The 18244-nt window shown below is 38.4% G+C and overlaps 1 protein-coding gene across 8 annotated transcripts in view; it reads left to right on the plus strand.

The window, feature by feature from the left end:
- The window catches only part of PAM (peptidylglycine alpha-amidating monooxygenase), a 289915-nt gene that overhangs the window by 186116 nt on the left and 85555 nt on the right, over positions 1 to 18244 (plus strand). For all 8 annotated transcript variants that reach the window (XM_012721812.1, XM_012721814.1, XM_012721815.1 and 5 more), the window contains exons 6-7: positions 2859 to 2944; positions 4207 to 4290. In XM_012721812.1, the coding sequence (XP_012577266.1) occupies positions 2859 to 2944; positions 4207 to 4290 (170 nt within the window). The remainder of the gene's footprint in view (positions 1 to 2858; positions 2945 to 4206; positions 4291 to 18244) is intronic.

Consider the following 18244-nt stretch of genomic DNA (forward strand, 5'->3'; position numbering starts at 1 on the left):
CTACTTGAAATGTTATGTGAGAGTGACTATTAGCTGATTTGTATAAAATATCAGGAAAAGAATGACTCAAAGTTATTGTGATTCAATTGAATTCAAACCTTTTAACTATATTTTTTCAATTTTATTAAAGTTGACAACACAGTGTAATTTAAGTCAATTAAATTCTTTTGTGTGTTTATGAATGAAAAATTAGGAACTTAATGAATTGTTAACTTCAATATTTTTGGCTATGTGGTAAAAGCCAGATGGGGTTGTATGTCCTGGAAGTCCAGGGTGAAAGATAGGATTGTGAATTTCACAGTAAGCACAGGCTTGTGGGAGGGGAAATGAAGTGATACATAGATGAATGAGCTTCACGTTAAAAAGATGGAGAAACACAAAGACGTATGTCTTCATTCATAGGCAGTATGGAAAGAAACAAAATAAACAAATGAATTGTAGAAAAATAGTTGTATTATGACCAACAACAGTTGGTGATGACCAAATTAGTGGATATCAGAAGGAGTAGAAAGTGGGTACATCATATAAAAAGGGTGAATCATATGAAGATGGAAGGGTGGGGCAGAGAGAGAGAGAATGAGAATATGAATGGAATTATGGAAGTTGGATGGGTTGGGAATCAGAGAAAGCTTTATCCTTAAGAAGAAAGGAGACTTGAACTGAACGTTGAAGGAGTAGGTGATACTGTTTGTCACACAAAGGGTTGGGAAAGGAGTTTTCCAGGCAAAGAAACAGTGAGGGAAAGAAAGAGAAAAATTGGCAGCAACATGCTATGACTGAACAGTTTTTTCCCTGGAGATATAACAGGGCCCCATATCATGAAAGACTTTATGTGTTATGCTACAATGTTTGGATTTTATTTTGTGTTATTTTTGGGAAGTATTTGAAAGACTTTATGCCAGCAAGTGACATAATCAGATCTGTGGCTTAGCAAATTTTACTAAACCATTTTTCCCTGTTATATTTCATTGTTGATTTTCCTAGTTGTATAGAAGTCTGATTTCTATCTTATTTTTGTATCAGAGGAAGTAATTATCTTGTTTATCCAAAGACTGCCATCATATTGATGTCATGGACTTGTCTGTTTATGATCTTGGTTGGAAGCTATGAAGATTGCCACCCAGATCTTTACTTTTTAGTAGCTCACAGCAGTGAGATACAAAGTTCAACACATCTAACTATCTAATTTCTTTAACTATTATAGCATGTGACCCAGGAGGAAATTTTTTCTTTTGTGCACTGTCCAATACCTTAAGCCTTTTTAGCAGTTGGCACAAGTTGTCGCAGACATTTATTCCAACACACAAGTCTCAAATGGTAATAATTCTTCTTCGTAAGTACATTGTTCTTGACAACGAACAGTAAGAAACTACTTCTTGATTTGTTTTACATTGCACATTATCCAATTTCCTTCTGCAATGTGATTTATAGAAGATCACTTGCTAAATATAACCTTATGGGGAATCCCTAGTTTCCAGTTCCTCGCCTGTTTATTCAATTGAATAATAGCTGTCTGCTTGTACTTACTACCTAACTTCCACCCTATTTTTGGTTTTAAGCAGGAAACATGTTAGAAGTCCCTGCTCTGAGTATGCTGATACTTCTTAGTAGTAGTTTTCTCCAGGACTTTCACCTCAGCTTCAACCCACCTAGGAAGCTGCCACATATGCCATCTGTGTGAGCCAGCTACTTACCCATGAAGCTGCCATGGTAGCCATGGTGTCCTTGACAGCCTTCAAATAGTTCATACTTGCTAAAACTGCTGGCTCTGGCCTTACTTGGAGTCAGTTCCTCAAAACACAGATCTATAAAAGCAAAAAAAAAGTAAGTCACCTAACAGCATTTTGAACAATTTTATAACAGAGCAGAGTATAATGGGGAGATAATGTGTAGTTTGGGTAAAGCAGCTTACCATTTGCAAAATTGGATCTGCTAATACAGACACCAGTGTGCCAGTTAGCAACTTTGGGTTCCTATACTCATCACCACCACAGCTCATGAGCTTTTGAGTCTTAATCCACATGCCCATGATGCTCCTGTTAAGGGGAGCATCTGGGGCTCAGCACCAGATATGTCTTTCTGTCTGTGCTACTTTCACTGTGCAGTACCACCCTCAACAATACATCTTCAGATAAGGTGAACATTTTGTTAAATAATGCATTCCGCTAGTAGAGTGCTTTAAGGTTTAAAAAGTGCTTTCACTTATCTCATTTGATTTAGAAATGATTCTGTGTATTAAGTAGAACTATCCTTCTTTGGTCTTACAAGAGAAAACTGAGGCTCAATAAAATGGACTAGGACAAGGTGAAACAACTTACAAATGGTACAACCAGAATTCATGAACTTAGAGTCAGGAGCCCCTTAGGGCAGTGTACTTGGATTGTTCACCCACTCAGGGAAGGTACTGTTCACTGCTTGTCACTGTGGTCAAAGATTTATCGATAACACTGATCTCCTTTGGGGAACTGTATATGACATGTCTTTTAGTCAACCTACAGACCCAAACCCCTGGGTTGACAATCGTTTATACCTCTTCTCTATGTAACACTTACATTTCGATCTGATTACATGGAGTACATTCCACATGTGAATATATCAAAGTATATATTGTATATCTACCTCACAGGATTATTTCACATTGGTCACAAACACAAATCTCTATAGAAACTTTTTTTTCATATAACTATTCTTTGTTCACATCTACATTAGGATCGTAAAGCTGGTAAGATGACAGTGAAGATCTATTGATGGACTTACTTTGGCTTTCAAATATTTTCCCTATGCTCTCCTCCATGGGAAGTGATTTGTGCATTTTATAACTTGAATCTTCATTTATAATGGCTTTTCTTTTTCTTCAGGTTTTGTGATGAAGGAACTTGTGCAGATAAAGCCAACATTCTATATGCCTGGGCAAGAAATGCTCCCCCAACCAGACTCCCAAAAGGTAGCCATGACACTTTTACATTGAGCTGCTTAATTTCTCATTTCCCAAGTACTTTTTATTAAAATTCTTTCAAATAATTGTTGACTATTTTTTGTGCTACAGTCTCATACTAGAAAATACCTGTATTACTTGCTTTCTGTTGAAAAGGTTTTATTTACTCATTTTATTTGCTTCTCTTTAGTAATTTGCCTACATAATCCTTTAGATAGAAATTAATCATATATACATCAAGCTCCTTGGGCTTAAAGCACATTGGTTTTTGATAGTAAGAGCATTTCATGAGCCAGGACAGCTAAGAAGGATAAATAAATTGCTGTTTTGGCAAATGTATTTTTTTTTTTTGCAATACTAAACTGAGGTGTATTCAGTGCCATGCCAAACTCAACTTGCTTTCTGACTTGTCCTCTAAACTGCCCAGAGCTTCTAGTGTGAGTGGGTACCAAGCTCTAATTACCTGAATGTTTCTCAGTACTAACAGGATTATGCCGTTCTGTTACAGAAGTCTACCATGGTCTAGCCATGGTGTCTCATTTTGCACAAACCTTCTCTTGGCTTAGTAATTCATGCCAGTGATAATTGATGTCTGTCTTAGTTTGCTTCAAATCAGGATCAGAATTCCCTCTAGTTTAACAAGGAGCTGCTACCAAGCAAATTTGGGAATAATAGGAAGGTCTGTCAAACATTTGTTGACCTTTTTAAGAGTAATGGTGCAGATGAAAATTTTTTTCCCACCTATCATTATTTTCCCTGTAGATTTTTTTCTCACATGACTAGCAAACTGTATTAATAATAAGAGTTTAAGGAGCCTATTACATATTGATACACTGGACTTTGTAATCTAGTTGGTAACTAGTATCCTTAATATTTTGCAAATATGTTTTTATAGGTAATTAAAAGTAATCCCTCTGAGATATTCATAAGAAATCTCTTTGACATAATCTAACAGAAAATAAAAATGCATAGGATTATATACCAAACAAAATAAAGTAATTGGTTTATTTTTATCTATTTTACTATCAACAAGACAGGATTTTGTTTCTTTTATTTCTTTCAAAATGAGTGAATTGTACGTTAAAGTGTAAATGAATGAAAGATTATAGTAGACACTTTCAGTGAATGCCCAGTTTATTTTCAATTTCATGTATAGCATCCTTTCCCTTTATATGCTATTTTATTTCCATTTGCATCTGTAAACCATCCATTGGAGAGTAATTCAATTAAAATTCCATTTCTAAAACATTTCTTTTCTTTTGCAAAACTAGGTGTTGGATTCAGAGTGGGAGGAGAGACTGGAAGTAAATACTTTGTACTGCAGGTGCACTATGGGGACATTAGTGCTTTCAGAGGTAAGTTTTGAAATGTTGGAAGTAGACAGAATTTTGAAAATTATGTTGTTTAAAGTACATAGACTGTCATCCACATAATAAAATGAAGAACTGATGGGACCCTCTGCCCACTAGGAAACAATTTTTTGTTTCTTTTGGTATGTCACGACTGAAGGAATGACTTCTACTTTGAAAGTTATATTCACTTATGAACCATATTATGCCTTCTCTTATTTGAGGGTGTTTTTCTTTCTTGTGTGTTCTTCTCTACCTGTGACTATGAGGGGATTCCTTCCAGCACTGTCAAAAAGAGAGGAAAAAAACAAAACTATTTACATTGCTGTAAGTTATTGGGAGTGTGAATAGTTCTCCAACACCCAACACCCAGGGAAGTTCTCAGACACACAGCCCCATGTGAGCACCTTAATCCACACTGACCACTTCAGGAACTCACCTTTTTCCATGATCCTAGTGCAAGTTCACCTCCTTCTGCATCCCTGCAGCCATCTTCCCAGATACCTGTTGCCTTACTTGTGATCACTGTGCTCTTCTTTTCCATGTCCCTTATAATAGAATTATTAACTTGAGGAAGAGTTCACATTTTCAAGGCAGCCAAGACTGGTGATTGTTATTCCTCTTCTTTTTATGGTCAAACTTCAGTTGCACTGCCTTTATTTTTTTTGAAATGGCACAGAATGTGAAGCTCTAAATGCATCATTTAAAAGCAGTCAAATTTAGTAAATACCATGTTAATCATAGTGTCAGATCTGTACCAGTGCTGGGTAGACTAATCTTGCTCCCCACAGCAGTTTTTTAATTCTAGCAGGAGACACAAGCACAAAAACAGTGTGTTTATAGGCCGTACTAGAAATGCGTGCAGAGATGCAGAATGCAGTGGGCTGTCCAAAGGGCAGGGGATACTGCATACTGGCCAGAAAAGCTTCTTAGAAGATGAAACCAGAACAGGGACATACAAGGTGACAGAGGCCCCCAGGTAGGCTGGGGCAGGAGAGAGATGTTTGAGACTAAAGTAGAAACATATGCAAGATACAGGGAGTGAAGCGGCCTTGTTTGTGTCCACGAGGAACTCTTGGTATTACTGGAGTGGGACATATAATGGTAGAAATAGCAAGAAATGAGAAGAGAGGTGAAAGACGCTAAAGACCCTTGAGTGGACAGAGTGAAAACCTGACGGGGTTTTCACTCAGTCATAGACTTGAGTGAATGTAAAAGCCAAAGGCCCGGTGAAAAAAAGATTGGGGCTGCTAAAGGACAGAATTAGTTCTTTACTTAATGTAGGCATAACTTTTTGTAGCTTCATTACTTTTTAAAAAAGATTTATTTATTTATGCATACAGAACTGGGGTACAGGCCAGAGGAGTAGTGGGTGAGAAGATTCACCAGAGACAGAGTGGGAAGCAGAACAGGCAGATCTAAAAAGTACACTGTTGAGGGGAGCAGCGGGCAGGTAAGGAGAGATGTGCTGCGCCAGTGGGTCAGCTCCCTGGCAGGGGATCGAACTCCTGCTGCAATGGCTTCAGAGAGCTTCATAATGTGGTGCTTTAACCTGTTGCGCCACCAGGGAGAGCCCAGATTCATTAATTTTGTAAATTAATATTGTATGGAAGACAAAAGCAATCTAGTTAGAAACGGATGTCCTTTCGCAAGTAATAACATAATACTCGAGTTTTGTGAGCAGTTGGCCTGATGATGGTCTGTGCTCATTTTTTACCTTCTCTAAATTTCCAAACCCCTCCGCCCTCCTCATCTATAACATGGAATCATGATCATGCATATATAGGTACTTTATAGGTACTTAGTAAACGTTAGCTAGTGTCATTAGAGTCCCTGTAAAGGCTTCAAGTGACATAAATTCCCCTAAGTGCAACGTTTTATCATAGTTACCAAGAAGACAAAGGAGATGTGAACTTTTTAAGACTGTCATAATTTCTCATTGTGTTTATACACAGGACTATGTTCAACTCTGTTATGATAATGGTAGAAGTTTCCTAGTTATGCTGTTTCCTGTTCTCTCTAGCACCTTTTATTAGTAGTTCAAACTATAAGACAAAATCTTTCCATTAAAAAAGTTTAAGTAGTAAGAACCAGAGATTTTTCCTAGAGCCTCTCTTTTCTTTTCTTTTTTTTTTCTTTTTCTTTTTTTTTTTTTGCCAAGTTCATTCAATAGAGTGTTGCTCCAAAGTGAAATTCTCCAGGTTGTTACAGAAATTTGTCTCATTCTTCTGGATGTTTTGGCCCAGGGGAATTTTAAGACAACTGGCCTCTCTGCTCTAGGATTTCAAGCATTAGCTTTCTAGCGAAAACCCAATGAAGTTGGAACTCTTAGTCTTCTGTTATTGCTGTTATTGAAGGGCCAATAATTTAGATCTTTGCTAGTGTTTAGACTGTAGAGAATTCCTCCCTCAGATGTAGTCACCATAGCACTCCCACCACCATAATCTTTTGTGTTCTCCCTGCCCCAACTCCCTGTTTTCACCCCTCTCCCTCTCCCTACTCCCCCTCTGAAAGCCAAAGACTTGTGATCAGTGTTCAGGAATTGATTTTAAAGTTTGTCATTGTCTGACCCTTTGTTTCATATTTCTGTATTCCACATATTAGTCACACCATCCAGCGTGTATCTTTCCCCTTCTGGCTTATTTGATTTAGCATAAGCCCTTCCAGCTCCATCGATGTTACTGCAAATGACATGAATTTATCTTTCTTGATTGCTGAGTAGTATTCTATTGTGTATATATACCATATCTTCTTGATCCCCTCATTTTTTTGATGACCCTTAGACTATTTCCATATCACGGCAGTTGTGAATAGTGCTGCTGTAACATGGGAGCACAAATTTTCATTCAAATTAACATTTTTATATTTTGGGGTTAATGGTATGGTGGATCCATTTTTAGATTTTGCAAAACTTCTACCTGATTTCCACAGGGCTATACCAGTCTACATTCCCACCAGCAATGTGAAAGTTTCCTTTGTCTTCACAGCCACACCAATACTGTTCCTTCTGGCCTTTGAGACGGGCCATTCTTATAGGTGTGAGATATGAGACTGATACTCTTAAAAATGGTGGAAGGACTCTCTCTTCTCATGTACAGAAGCCCCGGCTTCCTTTGAGTTGGCAAAATTTCCAGTCTGTTAACTAGTTATTCTCCTGAAGCTCTTGATGAATACAGGGAACCTAGCAGGGATTACTGAGGCTGCAGACCACATATACATCTTCTTGTTTCCATACCGCCATCATAGAGCCTTTAGAGCAAGTCATTTTCAATTCCAGAAAGATAAAATACTTTTAGTAATGAAGCTTTAAAGCTTTTTTTGAACAGAAATCTTTCCCAAATATAAACAGTCCAACAGACTTTACTCTGAGAACTGTTCCAGTGATCCCAAATTTAACTTCAGTTTACTTTATGTAGTTCGAACAGTTAGTCATTGTTTATTAATGATGTCATCATTGGAGGAAAGGGCCTTTTGGTCATAATTTATTTTGACCTGTAATTTTTTTTTTAAGCTATCCACGTGCAGAGGAAGGCAAATAATAGGGCTTTAATTGCTTACTTTAGAACAATTGCACTGTTAACCCTTACAAAAGCAAGGGACCGATTGTTTAAATCTTCCAGCTCCTTGGTCATTATGATTGGGCTCAGAGGGTGATGAGGGACACTGGAAGTTCTTGATTTCTGCAGAGGAGGAAAGAGTCCCTGTAGGAGTCAGAGTAAGTGAGCTAGGTGTGAAGCTTTGTTGCAGGTGAGAGAATACCCTGGAGAACCAGAGTAGACAGACTGAAATGGAATTGTGTCTTGGGTGTCAGGGTTACTAGTGTAAAAACTGCTTAGTTTGAGGGGTCAGGGGCTCAAAATGTAGCCCTAAACCTAAACCTGTTTAGCTTCTGACCTGGCAAGGAGTTATAAATGGATTTTGTTTAACAAGATTGCTGGCCAGTACATCCTGTTGGTTAAGTAAGATAGGATAGGAGTTTTACAATCAAGGTGCCCAGCATGAGGTAAAGGTTCTAAACTAGTAGAGGTTGGGTGACCTTGCTCTGTGGAATGTGCATAAGCTTTTTCAGTTACTAAATGGGAAAGGGGACTACAGACTCTGTGTGTTAAGTTCTTTTTCTACTTCACTAGTGGGAGCTGAAAATGTTTATTCTCTGACAGTAGAATTTTGTTTATTTCACACACCTTAAATGTAGGCCATAGCTTTTGCTTGTTTGTATGTTAAAACATGAAAGTGGTTGTTCCTAGAATATTGTATGTTTGTTGGGGGAACAGTATGCCCTGCATAAACATCACCCAACAATGTATGAAGGACTCTACTCCCACCTCCATGTCAAAGAAATACCAAGTGCCTAAGAGTACAACGCCCATCATGCCATGGATCTTCCATAACACTTGACTTCTTAAAGGAACTGTTGGGATATCAGATGGAGTTAAGTGGTCATGCTTGATAGAAAGGGAGGACATGTTGGCTGGAGGGACTTGGTTTTCCCTTCCTTCACCATTTGTCCAAGGCCCCAGTTTAGGCAGCATTACCTAAGCTAGTACAGTACCTAATAAAGTAGGATGCATTAACCAACTCTTTCTGTATATCTCAATCACTCATTGTGTTCCTTCTCTTCTCATTTCTCTTATAGATAAATCCCTTATTAACTTTTCAGTGTGTGCCTGCCCTTGGGATGTGTTCTGAGTCTTTTTAAGCATACAAGTGAGGACTCACTTAGCCATTTCCCTTTGGGGTTGCCCTCTAATATGTCCACAATGTTAAAAGCCCACAATGGACAAGAAACAGGCTAGCAGCCACAAAGATTAGTTGTCCTCCTTACCTCTTCCCACTTTACTTCATAATGATCCCAGATAGCAAATAATTTCCTTTAACCTTAAAGTTCACCTTAAGGTAGATGGGTTTCATCAATTTGGCTGGGTTTCTTGCCTCCTTTGCTGTATTTCCCACGGCCTTTGTTCTCATTCTACCACATCCAGTAGAACCTGGCATGCAGAGAGAGAGATGAGTTAAAAAAAAAAAAAAAAAAAAGAGAGAGATGAGTTAAAAAAAAAAAAAAAAAAGTCTGCCTTCAACAGCTTGTCCTCCAAGAGGGTCAAATACAGATAAAACCAGAACTGTTGTGCCTGTCAGAATAGCAGTTGTGAGAGAGGGGTGTGGAGGCAGCAAGATAACACTTAGCTTTGAGATTTTATGTTGCCAGATTGATTTCCCAGAGTAACTCTTCTCTCTTGGTCAAAATTGATGCTTTAGATGTGGAACCCAGAGATCCAAATTTCACATAATTACTTGTAAATTTAAAATAAGTGGACTCTAAATAAAAAGCCCTTAAAAGGAATTTTGTGAGTGAAATGATGGGAACATTAGTGTGTTGACTTGATGACTTTCAGATTTGTTATCTGCTTGTCCTTTTTTGCATTATTCTGTCCTGGTGATGATTTGTTTAGGTGCGGCTTCTGAGTCACTTCATTCCAGTTTTTAATTGATTTTATTTTTGGGCATAGTATCAATTATATTCTTGATATCCAATCTGGCAGTTTTGAAGAACTTTCTTTGCAGCATAGTATTTTTTTTTAAAGATTTATTTATTTATTTATTCATACAGAATTGGGGTACAGGCCAGAGATGCGGAGGGTGAGAGGATTCACCACAGACAAAGTGGGGAGCAGAACAGGCAGATCGATGAAGTACACTGCTAAGAGGAGCAGCAGGCGGGTCAGGAGAGGTCTGCCACGCCATGTGGATCTCCTCTGGGGCAGGCGGGGATTGAACTCATGTGGAAGTGGCTTAAGCTTCTTAGTGCAGTGCTTTAACCCACTGTGCCACCAGGGAGGGCCTGCAGCATAGTATTTTTTTTTTAAGATTTATTTATTTATTCATACAGAACTGGGGTACAGGCCAGAGGTGTGGTGGGTGAGAGGATTCACCAGAGACAGAGTGGGGAGCAGAACAGGTAGATCTACAAAGTACACTGCTGAAGGGAGCAGCGGGCGGGCCAGGAGAGGTCTGCCATGCCAGGTGGTCACCTCCGGGGCAGGTGGGGTTCGAACTCATGCGGAAGTGGCTTTAGTTTCTCAGTGCAGTGCTTTAACCCGCTGCGCCACCAGGGAGGGCCCCAGCATAGTATTTTTATAAGCTTCTCTGCATCCTTCTGTCTGCCTTAGTGGTTGGTTGATCTTAGGGATGAAATAATATAATAATATTTTTGTTTGGTTTAAGGAGGTAATTTAACTGACCAAGTTAACCAGTCATGGCATGTGTGTGTGGGGGGCGGGGGGGGGGAGGTAGGTAGGAGGGAAGGGGAGAGTTTTGGTGGTTGTGTATTTAGGTGCAGGTGCGAAATCCTTATCATTTTAGGTTCTTGGACTAATTAAATTCTCAAAACATAATCAGACATGCTAAGAAAGGAAAAGTCAGTTCAATAATGTGCACATAGGGGAGCAACAGTCATTAAGTTATAGAGGTAGCTTTATAAAAGGGAGCAGTACTATGTTCCCTGCCCCTGTATACATGCAGCCCCCTTGGCCTAGGTTCTGGGAACTAGGAGGTAGAGCTGAACAGCCAGGTAAAGCTTATAGTAGAGAAGGCATATGGGAAGATGAAAAAAAGTGCAGAAAAATGGCTCTCCCTAGTGGCGCAACAGGTGAAAGCATTACATTATGAAGCTCTCCAAAGCACTACAGCACAAGTTCAGTCCCCGACCAGGGAGCTGACCCACATGGCACGGCACACCTCTTCTGACCGACCCACTGCTCCCATCAGCAGTGTACTTTGTAGATCTACCTGTTCTGCTCCCCACTCTGTCTCTGGTGAATCCTCTCACCCACCACACCTCTGGCCTGTACCCCAGTTCTATAAGCATAAATTAATAACTCTTAAAAAAAAAAAAAGAGAGAGCTCTTGTTCCTGTGGCCCAATTTGCACCCTAGTACTTCTGGGAAGGAGGCTGCAAAGACACTTGGGTAAGAGGCCACAGGGAGCCTGACAAGGGCAATAGTCATCTTGTTGTAGTATCTCCTTTTGTAGCAGCTTCTTGGGATTTTCAAAACTCCTTCCCTATGGTTCCCCACCAGTGGATGCCTTAGACTTCTGGAAGACTTTTGGGCTTCAGCTGTCTTGTTTTGGGTTAGCTCTATTTGGCTGGGCATTTACTTCAGAGAGGATAAGTAACCTGAGGTGTTTTACTGGGAAAAAGAACCTATCCTCTCTTTTGTCCCCTCAAGAACACAAATTCTACTGAATATCTTTCACACTGAGAATCTGCTCTGCTGTTGTGCCTGCAGATTTCCAGACCTCTTCAGATGTGCAAGTTTAGGACCCCTTTGGTCATGTTCTAACAGTTATGCTGATCCCACCTTCAGTCAGGGAGAAATGGGTAAATTCCTAAACAAACTGATGAAGTAAAAAGGGCTCAGACACCCAGGAGACTGAGTGGATCCTTTTGTCTTTACTCTGACTGGAAAGAAATGTTTCTCAGAGAAGATGTATTAACTGAAACCTCACCTAGATGATCTTCCCCAACTACATTCTCTAGGTCATTAGAGGGAGCAGTAACTATGTAATGGAGAAAGCAAAAAATTTTCCTGGAACCTCAAGGTCTTCGTTGTTCTCAGCTCAAATTAATCTACATGCCGAAGCAGGGCATCTTCAAACCAATGCCAATAGTCTTGGAGTGATCAGGATCAAGCACATAGATATAACTATGTCCAGAGTTGCATATTTAAAAAGAAACGGGGGCAGGACAGAAAGGGAGCAATAACACCCTCGGTGGACATTACTGGACAAGGGCTTGTGTTCATGTACACACGCTTGTACACACGCACACTCAGGGGGATCCTATTCACCACAGCTGAAAGAGCCTGAGAGAATGCAGACACTGGCAGGAGGAAGAGAAAACCAGACTCCAGAGAATTTTAATTCCGCTGGACATCTGCTGCATCTCTGCCTCATACAAGACTACTAGCAGGAAACTATTGGAAAAAGCTTTGAATTTGTGAGCCCTGGAAAATCCCTTGCTAATGCATTTTGAGCAAGATGGAGAATAGATCAATGGCAGAGCAGCTACACTTAAAATTATTTCATTCCAGTGTAAAATTGCTCTGACTAAGGTGTAAAGCACTAGAATGCTCTCGACTCCTTGATATCTGATTGAAAAGATTGGTGGGGACAGGTTGCTCCCCATTAGTTCTTCCATTGTCTTCTCGCAATCTGTTTAAGTAACTTCATGTTGCATGCTTTTTTTTTCACTGATATATATATATATATATATATATATATATATGTAAGTTAATATATATATATATATATATGTAAGTTAATATATATATATATATATATGTAAGTTAAAGAAGCCTTTAAAGTTAGAGAGGGTTTTGCAAAGCCATGGATACTATTTAAAAACATGTAATTTTGAATGTTCTGGATATCTTTCCATATTTAATAATCTCCTTTGAATTTGCAAATATGGAGGATGTGTTAGTGCTTCCACCACCCCCAAGGAGACACTAGGAAGCCACTGAGTCTTCACACAGCAAAAGAGAAAGAACCCCTTTCTAGAACCCAGCCTCGCCTTCCCTGAATTGATCCTGGCCTGCATATAGTCAGCATCCTAGTCCGCTTTGGGGATATAGAGCAGAAGTTTAGTTCTGACCAGAGTCTTTTACTCCAGAAGCACATAGTGTCTGCAGGTTCTCCTGTGCAGGAATGGCAACCTGTCTAAGTCCTCCCCAATAGGCTCATTGAAAATGTGGCTCCTTTTCTCCACCACAGCTGTGATGCTCACGCAGCCTTGTTTCTTACCCACCAACCTGCACTTCTGTTTCTCTAATATTCTTTGATACAGAGACACAAACCTTTTTTCAGTTGCTTTAAGCCAGATGGGGTTTGCAATTAAGAACATTAAACCTTTTAGAAAAGTACTGAAAGTGTAAATCGTGTGTCACATTATTTCACCCTTGGGATTCTGGTTCGCAATCCTTAATCAAATCTAACAATTCCTATAACAAAAAGTTCAGATAGTCAGATTGCAACAGACAAATAAAGACCATAAATAGCATCTCATCCATTTAGATCAGGTTTTGCTGCCAAGCATTACAAAAAAAATTTGAGACTTCCAGAGCTTTTCGGTTTTCAGAATTGTAGAAGGTTCCAGAATCAAAACAAAGAAACCTATTTTTTAGTATCTGAGTTATCAGTTAAAATGCTAAGAAGGATTGGAGGACTCTGGATATATTTGATTATTTTCCATTAAAGTAATAGCTCCCAGACTTTATTTCTCATCCTTCGGAAAATATCCAAAAAAAGCATTTAAAAGAAAAAATTTAAATATTGCTCACAATACCATACTATTAAAATATCTGTCATATGGCATATAGTTGCTCCTATCTGAATATACTAAAAATCATTGAATTTTACTTTAAATGACTGAATTGTGTGATAAGTGAATTATCATTCTTAAAGCTATTGAAGGACAGGGCGATTTAAAAGGAAAAATACCATCTTGAAACCCACTGCTATTTCTCCCTACCCTCATCCTCAAGTTTTTTTCCTGCCAACTCTTTATATCTTACCTCAGCTTTTCCATATATGTACAGAACCACAGATAGGTATGTGTGCATTTTCTTCTTTTTGGGACCAAAATCAGATCACACTGTTTACAGATCTGCATATGCTCTTGTTTTTAATTTAACAATGTACTAGGGGTGTATTTCTAAGGCAGCACATTGCAAGCTCTTCCATTATTCATAACGGTTCCTACTATGCTGTTATTTAGATATACTACAACTATATGTCCATTTCCTCATTAGAGATATTCACATTCTGAGTATTTTGCTAATAAGCAATAATGGGGTCATTATTGTTGGAAGTGTTTTAGGTAACCATGTATTTCTACTGCAGGGTTGATTTCTAGAAATAGGATTTGGGGGTGTGGGAGAGTTGAAATCTTAAAATATTCCACCAAATTACCTGACAAAATAGTTTTTCTAATTTGCAATTCACAGTGAATGAAAGAATTCCATATCCTTATCTGAACTAGATATTTTCATGCTTGAAAAATTTTGCCTGTTGTTTACTTAAACAAAGGTACTGAACTGACTTTTTCATTTAAAAGATTAGAATAAGCTGGAAGATTTCAGTGGAATTACCTCTGAAGTACAAGTCTAGATCAGGGTTTCTCAAAATCTGGTCTGAAGGCCAAATGCACCATAATCACCTTGGTGTTTGTTTTAAAGTAAAAATTTCAGATTCCAGGCAGATCGCCTCATCAGATGTCCAGGAATAGAGACCAGGCAGAGATGTAGTGGAACAGACTCAGACCAGAACTTAAGAGCTGATTATTTTCAGATACTTTGTGAGCTGATTTACTACAACACCACTGAAATAAAAAGCAATGCATAGTGAAACATTCTCAACTCCTGTATTTTTCTGTTGCCTGTGTTTTATTCTGTGTGATGGAAGTGCTCCATGGTGTGCTGATATTCCACCTCTTCCCAACCCAGTGGCTCATTGGTAGCTTCATATCAATCATGGCAGTTAATAAATGGTGCATATCAGTGCTTGGTCTATTATTTTGTTGGTTGTTTGCATTTAAGAAAACAATAGAAAATATTTTAGTAATGCATGTGAATGCCAAAATTTTTGAAGAAGTAGTCTTCCAGTTTTGAAAAAGTTACCCACTATAGTGGAAATTTTCTCATATCATTGACAAGCAAATGCAGTTCTGACACTAATTTGTTGTTTCCATAAACAAGAAAAGCAACAGGAATTCTTGCTTAAACCCTTCACTCATTTATTAAAACCCTAGTGTGGGGCCCTCCCCGGTGGCACAATGGGTTAAAGCACAGCACAGCAAAGCTGCCACAGTCACTGCAGCATGAGTGGAATCCTGGCCAGGGAGGTGACCCACATGGCGCAACAGACCTCTCCTGACTTGCCTGCTGCCCTCCTCCTCTGTGTATTTCAGTAGATCTGCCTGTTCTGCTCCCTGTTCTGTCTCTGGTGAAGCCTCTTATGCCCCTGCACCTCTAGCCTGTACCCCAGAAATGTATGCATAAATAAATAAATCTTAAAAAACAAAAGCAAAAAAAACCCTAGCGTGGTTATAGAAAAATTCAACAAAAACTAAAGAAAATATGGGACTTATAACAAAACATTATGTGTGTTATTATTTGCAAATTGTATGCTCTTCACCTTTATATTAAAAACTAATAAATTTACATATAATTGTCAGAGTTTACACTATAGCACACATTCATGCTTTTTTAAAAATTTTGTCAGAGAACTAGCATGCTACTGGCCCCAGGATTCTGAAATTTTAATTAGTTGCCCAGTTGATTTTTATACAAACTAATATGTAACAACAGAGGATTCATTTTTTCTAGTAATGATTGAAATTTCTACTCTAGTTCTATTCCTTTACTACAGGTATATCAGGGCAATCTCCTGGGGCTTGCGACATTGGCAGAATAATTTGCATTTACCAAAATAAGTATAATTAAATTTCAATTCTCTTAAGGGAAACTTTGTATTTAATTACTCTGTGGTTATTCCGGCATTTTATTTCACTTAGAAATTTGAAGGAGTTTGGATTTTAAAATGTTGTAATAGTAGAAGCCACTTAGGACTTTCTTGGACAGACTCCAGACCCGTGCTGCTCTGTATAGGTGTGCAAATGTTTGTACTTTACACTTATATAAATAAATAGTTTTGAACAAGATCAAAAATAAATTATATTCTTCCTTATTTTTTTTTAAGTGGAATAAGGTGACAAAGACTAGGAAGTAATAGAAAGTCAGAGATCTTGAGACCAATTCCAAGTGAGAAATGATTGTTAAGAAGATAACATACAGGCTCCCTGCAATTCCATAGCATCTTAGGGCCTTTTTGATAAAGAAGAAACTGAACAATAGCTGAGAAGGCACTGTCAGAAAGGAAATAATGCCTTTTATTTTCTTTCCTTCTGAAAGAAAGGTGTAAGAAGCATACACATTTGCTTTTGAAGCACTTGTGTGTGTGTTTTTTTAAGATTTATTTTTATTTATTTATGCACATAAGAACTGGGGTGTAAGCCAGAGGTGTGGGATAATGAGAAGATTCACCAGAGACAAAGTGGGGAGCAGTATATGCAGATCTACTGAAATCCACTGCTGAGGGGAGCAATGAAGGCAAGAGAGGAGAGGTCTGCTGCACCATGTGGGTTAGTTCCTGGCCTGGCATTGAACTTAGGGTGTCCCAGCCACAAGGAGACTTTAACCCCTTCACCACCAGAGAGGCCCTTGAAGCCCTTGTTTTTTAACTCCAGAGACTGAGGTCAGTTTTTAGGTGATAGTATGAGACAGGTTCCATCTAATTCAACCTCTCCATTTTTGTAGAAATGGAAATTGGCTCAGAAAGGTTAAGAGACTTGCCTCCGGTGATATAGCTACTAAAAACTAAAATAATTTAATTTGTGTTGGATTTCAAGTTTGTAAATGTTCTAAAGTTCATGCCTTAACTGTGCAAAACAAATAATGCATGTCCTAAAAGTCCATTTAGCATTAGGAAGGGACTCATTCATGCACAACAGAATAAACATGAATAAAGATGAGAGTCATTTACCTCATCTCATTTATGCCATTTCATTCTGATGTATGAAGTAATCCACTTCCCTTTGTGGGGTTATTTCTGAATCAGGTTGTTCATAATCCCACTGATTTTAGAAGCATTATAATCTGATGTTCATGTTCTTCTCTAACTTTCATTATACACAAGCAGCTTGATGTGAGTCATAATGATTTTAGGACTATTCAGTATCTCTCAAATGAACCAAAAGGAGTCCATTATCCCGTAGCTTGTTTTTGGTTTTGATTTTGCTCTTGCCAACCTCTTCACATATATGTGAACTCTCAGATTCTCTGGCTTCCTGAATTCCAACTTTGTTAATTATGGAAGACTAATGATTCTTATTCATCTTCATTCCATGGGACACCTGTTTATTTTAATCCTTAAATATGGCCATTATATATCAGGGGTTCCATTTCATTCACTAAGTGATGAGAAAGTATGTAAAACACTGTATTATTATTTCTTTTTTAATGAATATATTCAGGGTGTTTTTTTTGTTTGTTTTTTATGGTATGTTCTTTTAAAATACAAAAACATTGAAAAATATAATAGTTTATTACATGCATTTTTTTAAAAAGATTTATTTATTTATGCATACAGAACTGGGGTACAGGCCAGAGGTGCAGGGGTGGTGAGAGGCTTTACCACAGACAGAGTGGGGAGCAGAACAGGCAGATCACTGAAGTACACTGCTGAGAGAAGCAGCGGGCGGGTCAGGAGAGGTCTGCCACGCCATGTGGTCACCTCCGGGGCAGGCGGGGATCGAACTCATGCTGTAGTAACTTTAGTTTCTTAGTGCTGTGCTTTAACCCACTGTGCCACCAGGGAAGGCCCTACTTACATGCATTTTTCCCACATGCTTTTCAGTTTTCACACTTTATTTTCAAGTTGTTTTTTAAGAAAGTCATATTCTACCTGCATCTTCTCTTTTGCAATCCATGCTTTCTTAATCACTTGTAATTACTTTTATTTTAAAGCTGGTCAGAACTAAGCAGTCATTGATCAATGACATTTAAGTTAATAACAAACAATATTTCATTTTTAAACAAAAGAAAGTAAGAGGAGAAATAAAGGCATTGCTTGCCCATGGCATACATAAAAACTAGTAGGAGATGCACGTAAGTGTCAATGAAATGGAGTTCAGGGCAAAAACAGTAGCATACAAGACACTGTTTTTCACTGAGCACATGTGCTCTAGTTGGTTTGCTACCCCTGTGGTATCCTCCTTACCTTGACCAATTTGTTTGTTTACTGAATTCTAGAAATTCTGGGAAAAGAAGGTAGTCATTAGGTAGAAATGTCAGGTTTTGCCTTTTTTGTTTCCTATTTACTACTGATTCACTTCTATGTTAAT

Source organism: Condylura cristata, unplaced genomic scaffold (assembly GCF_000260355.1).
Source record: "Condylura cristata isolate star-nosed mole 26May11 unplaced genomic scaffold, ConCri1.0 scaffold00007, whole genome shotgun sequence".
NCBI classification, from domain to species: domain Eukaryota; kingdom Metazoa; phylum Chordata; class Mammalia; order Eulipotyphla; family Talpidae; genus Condylura; species Condylura cristata.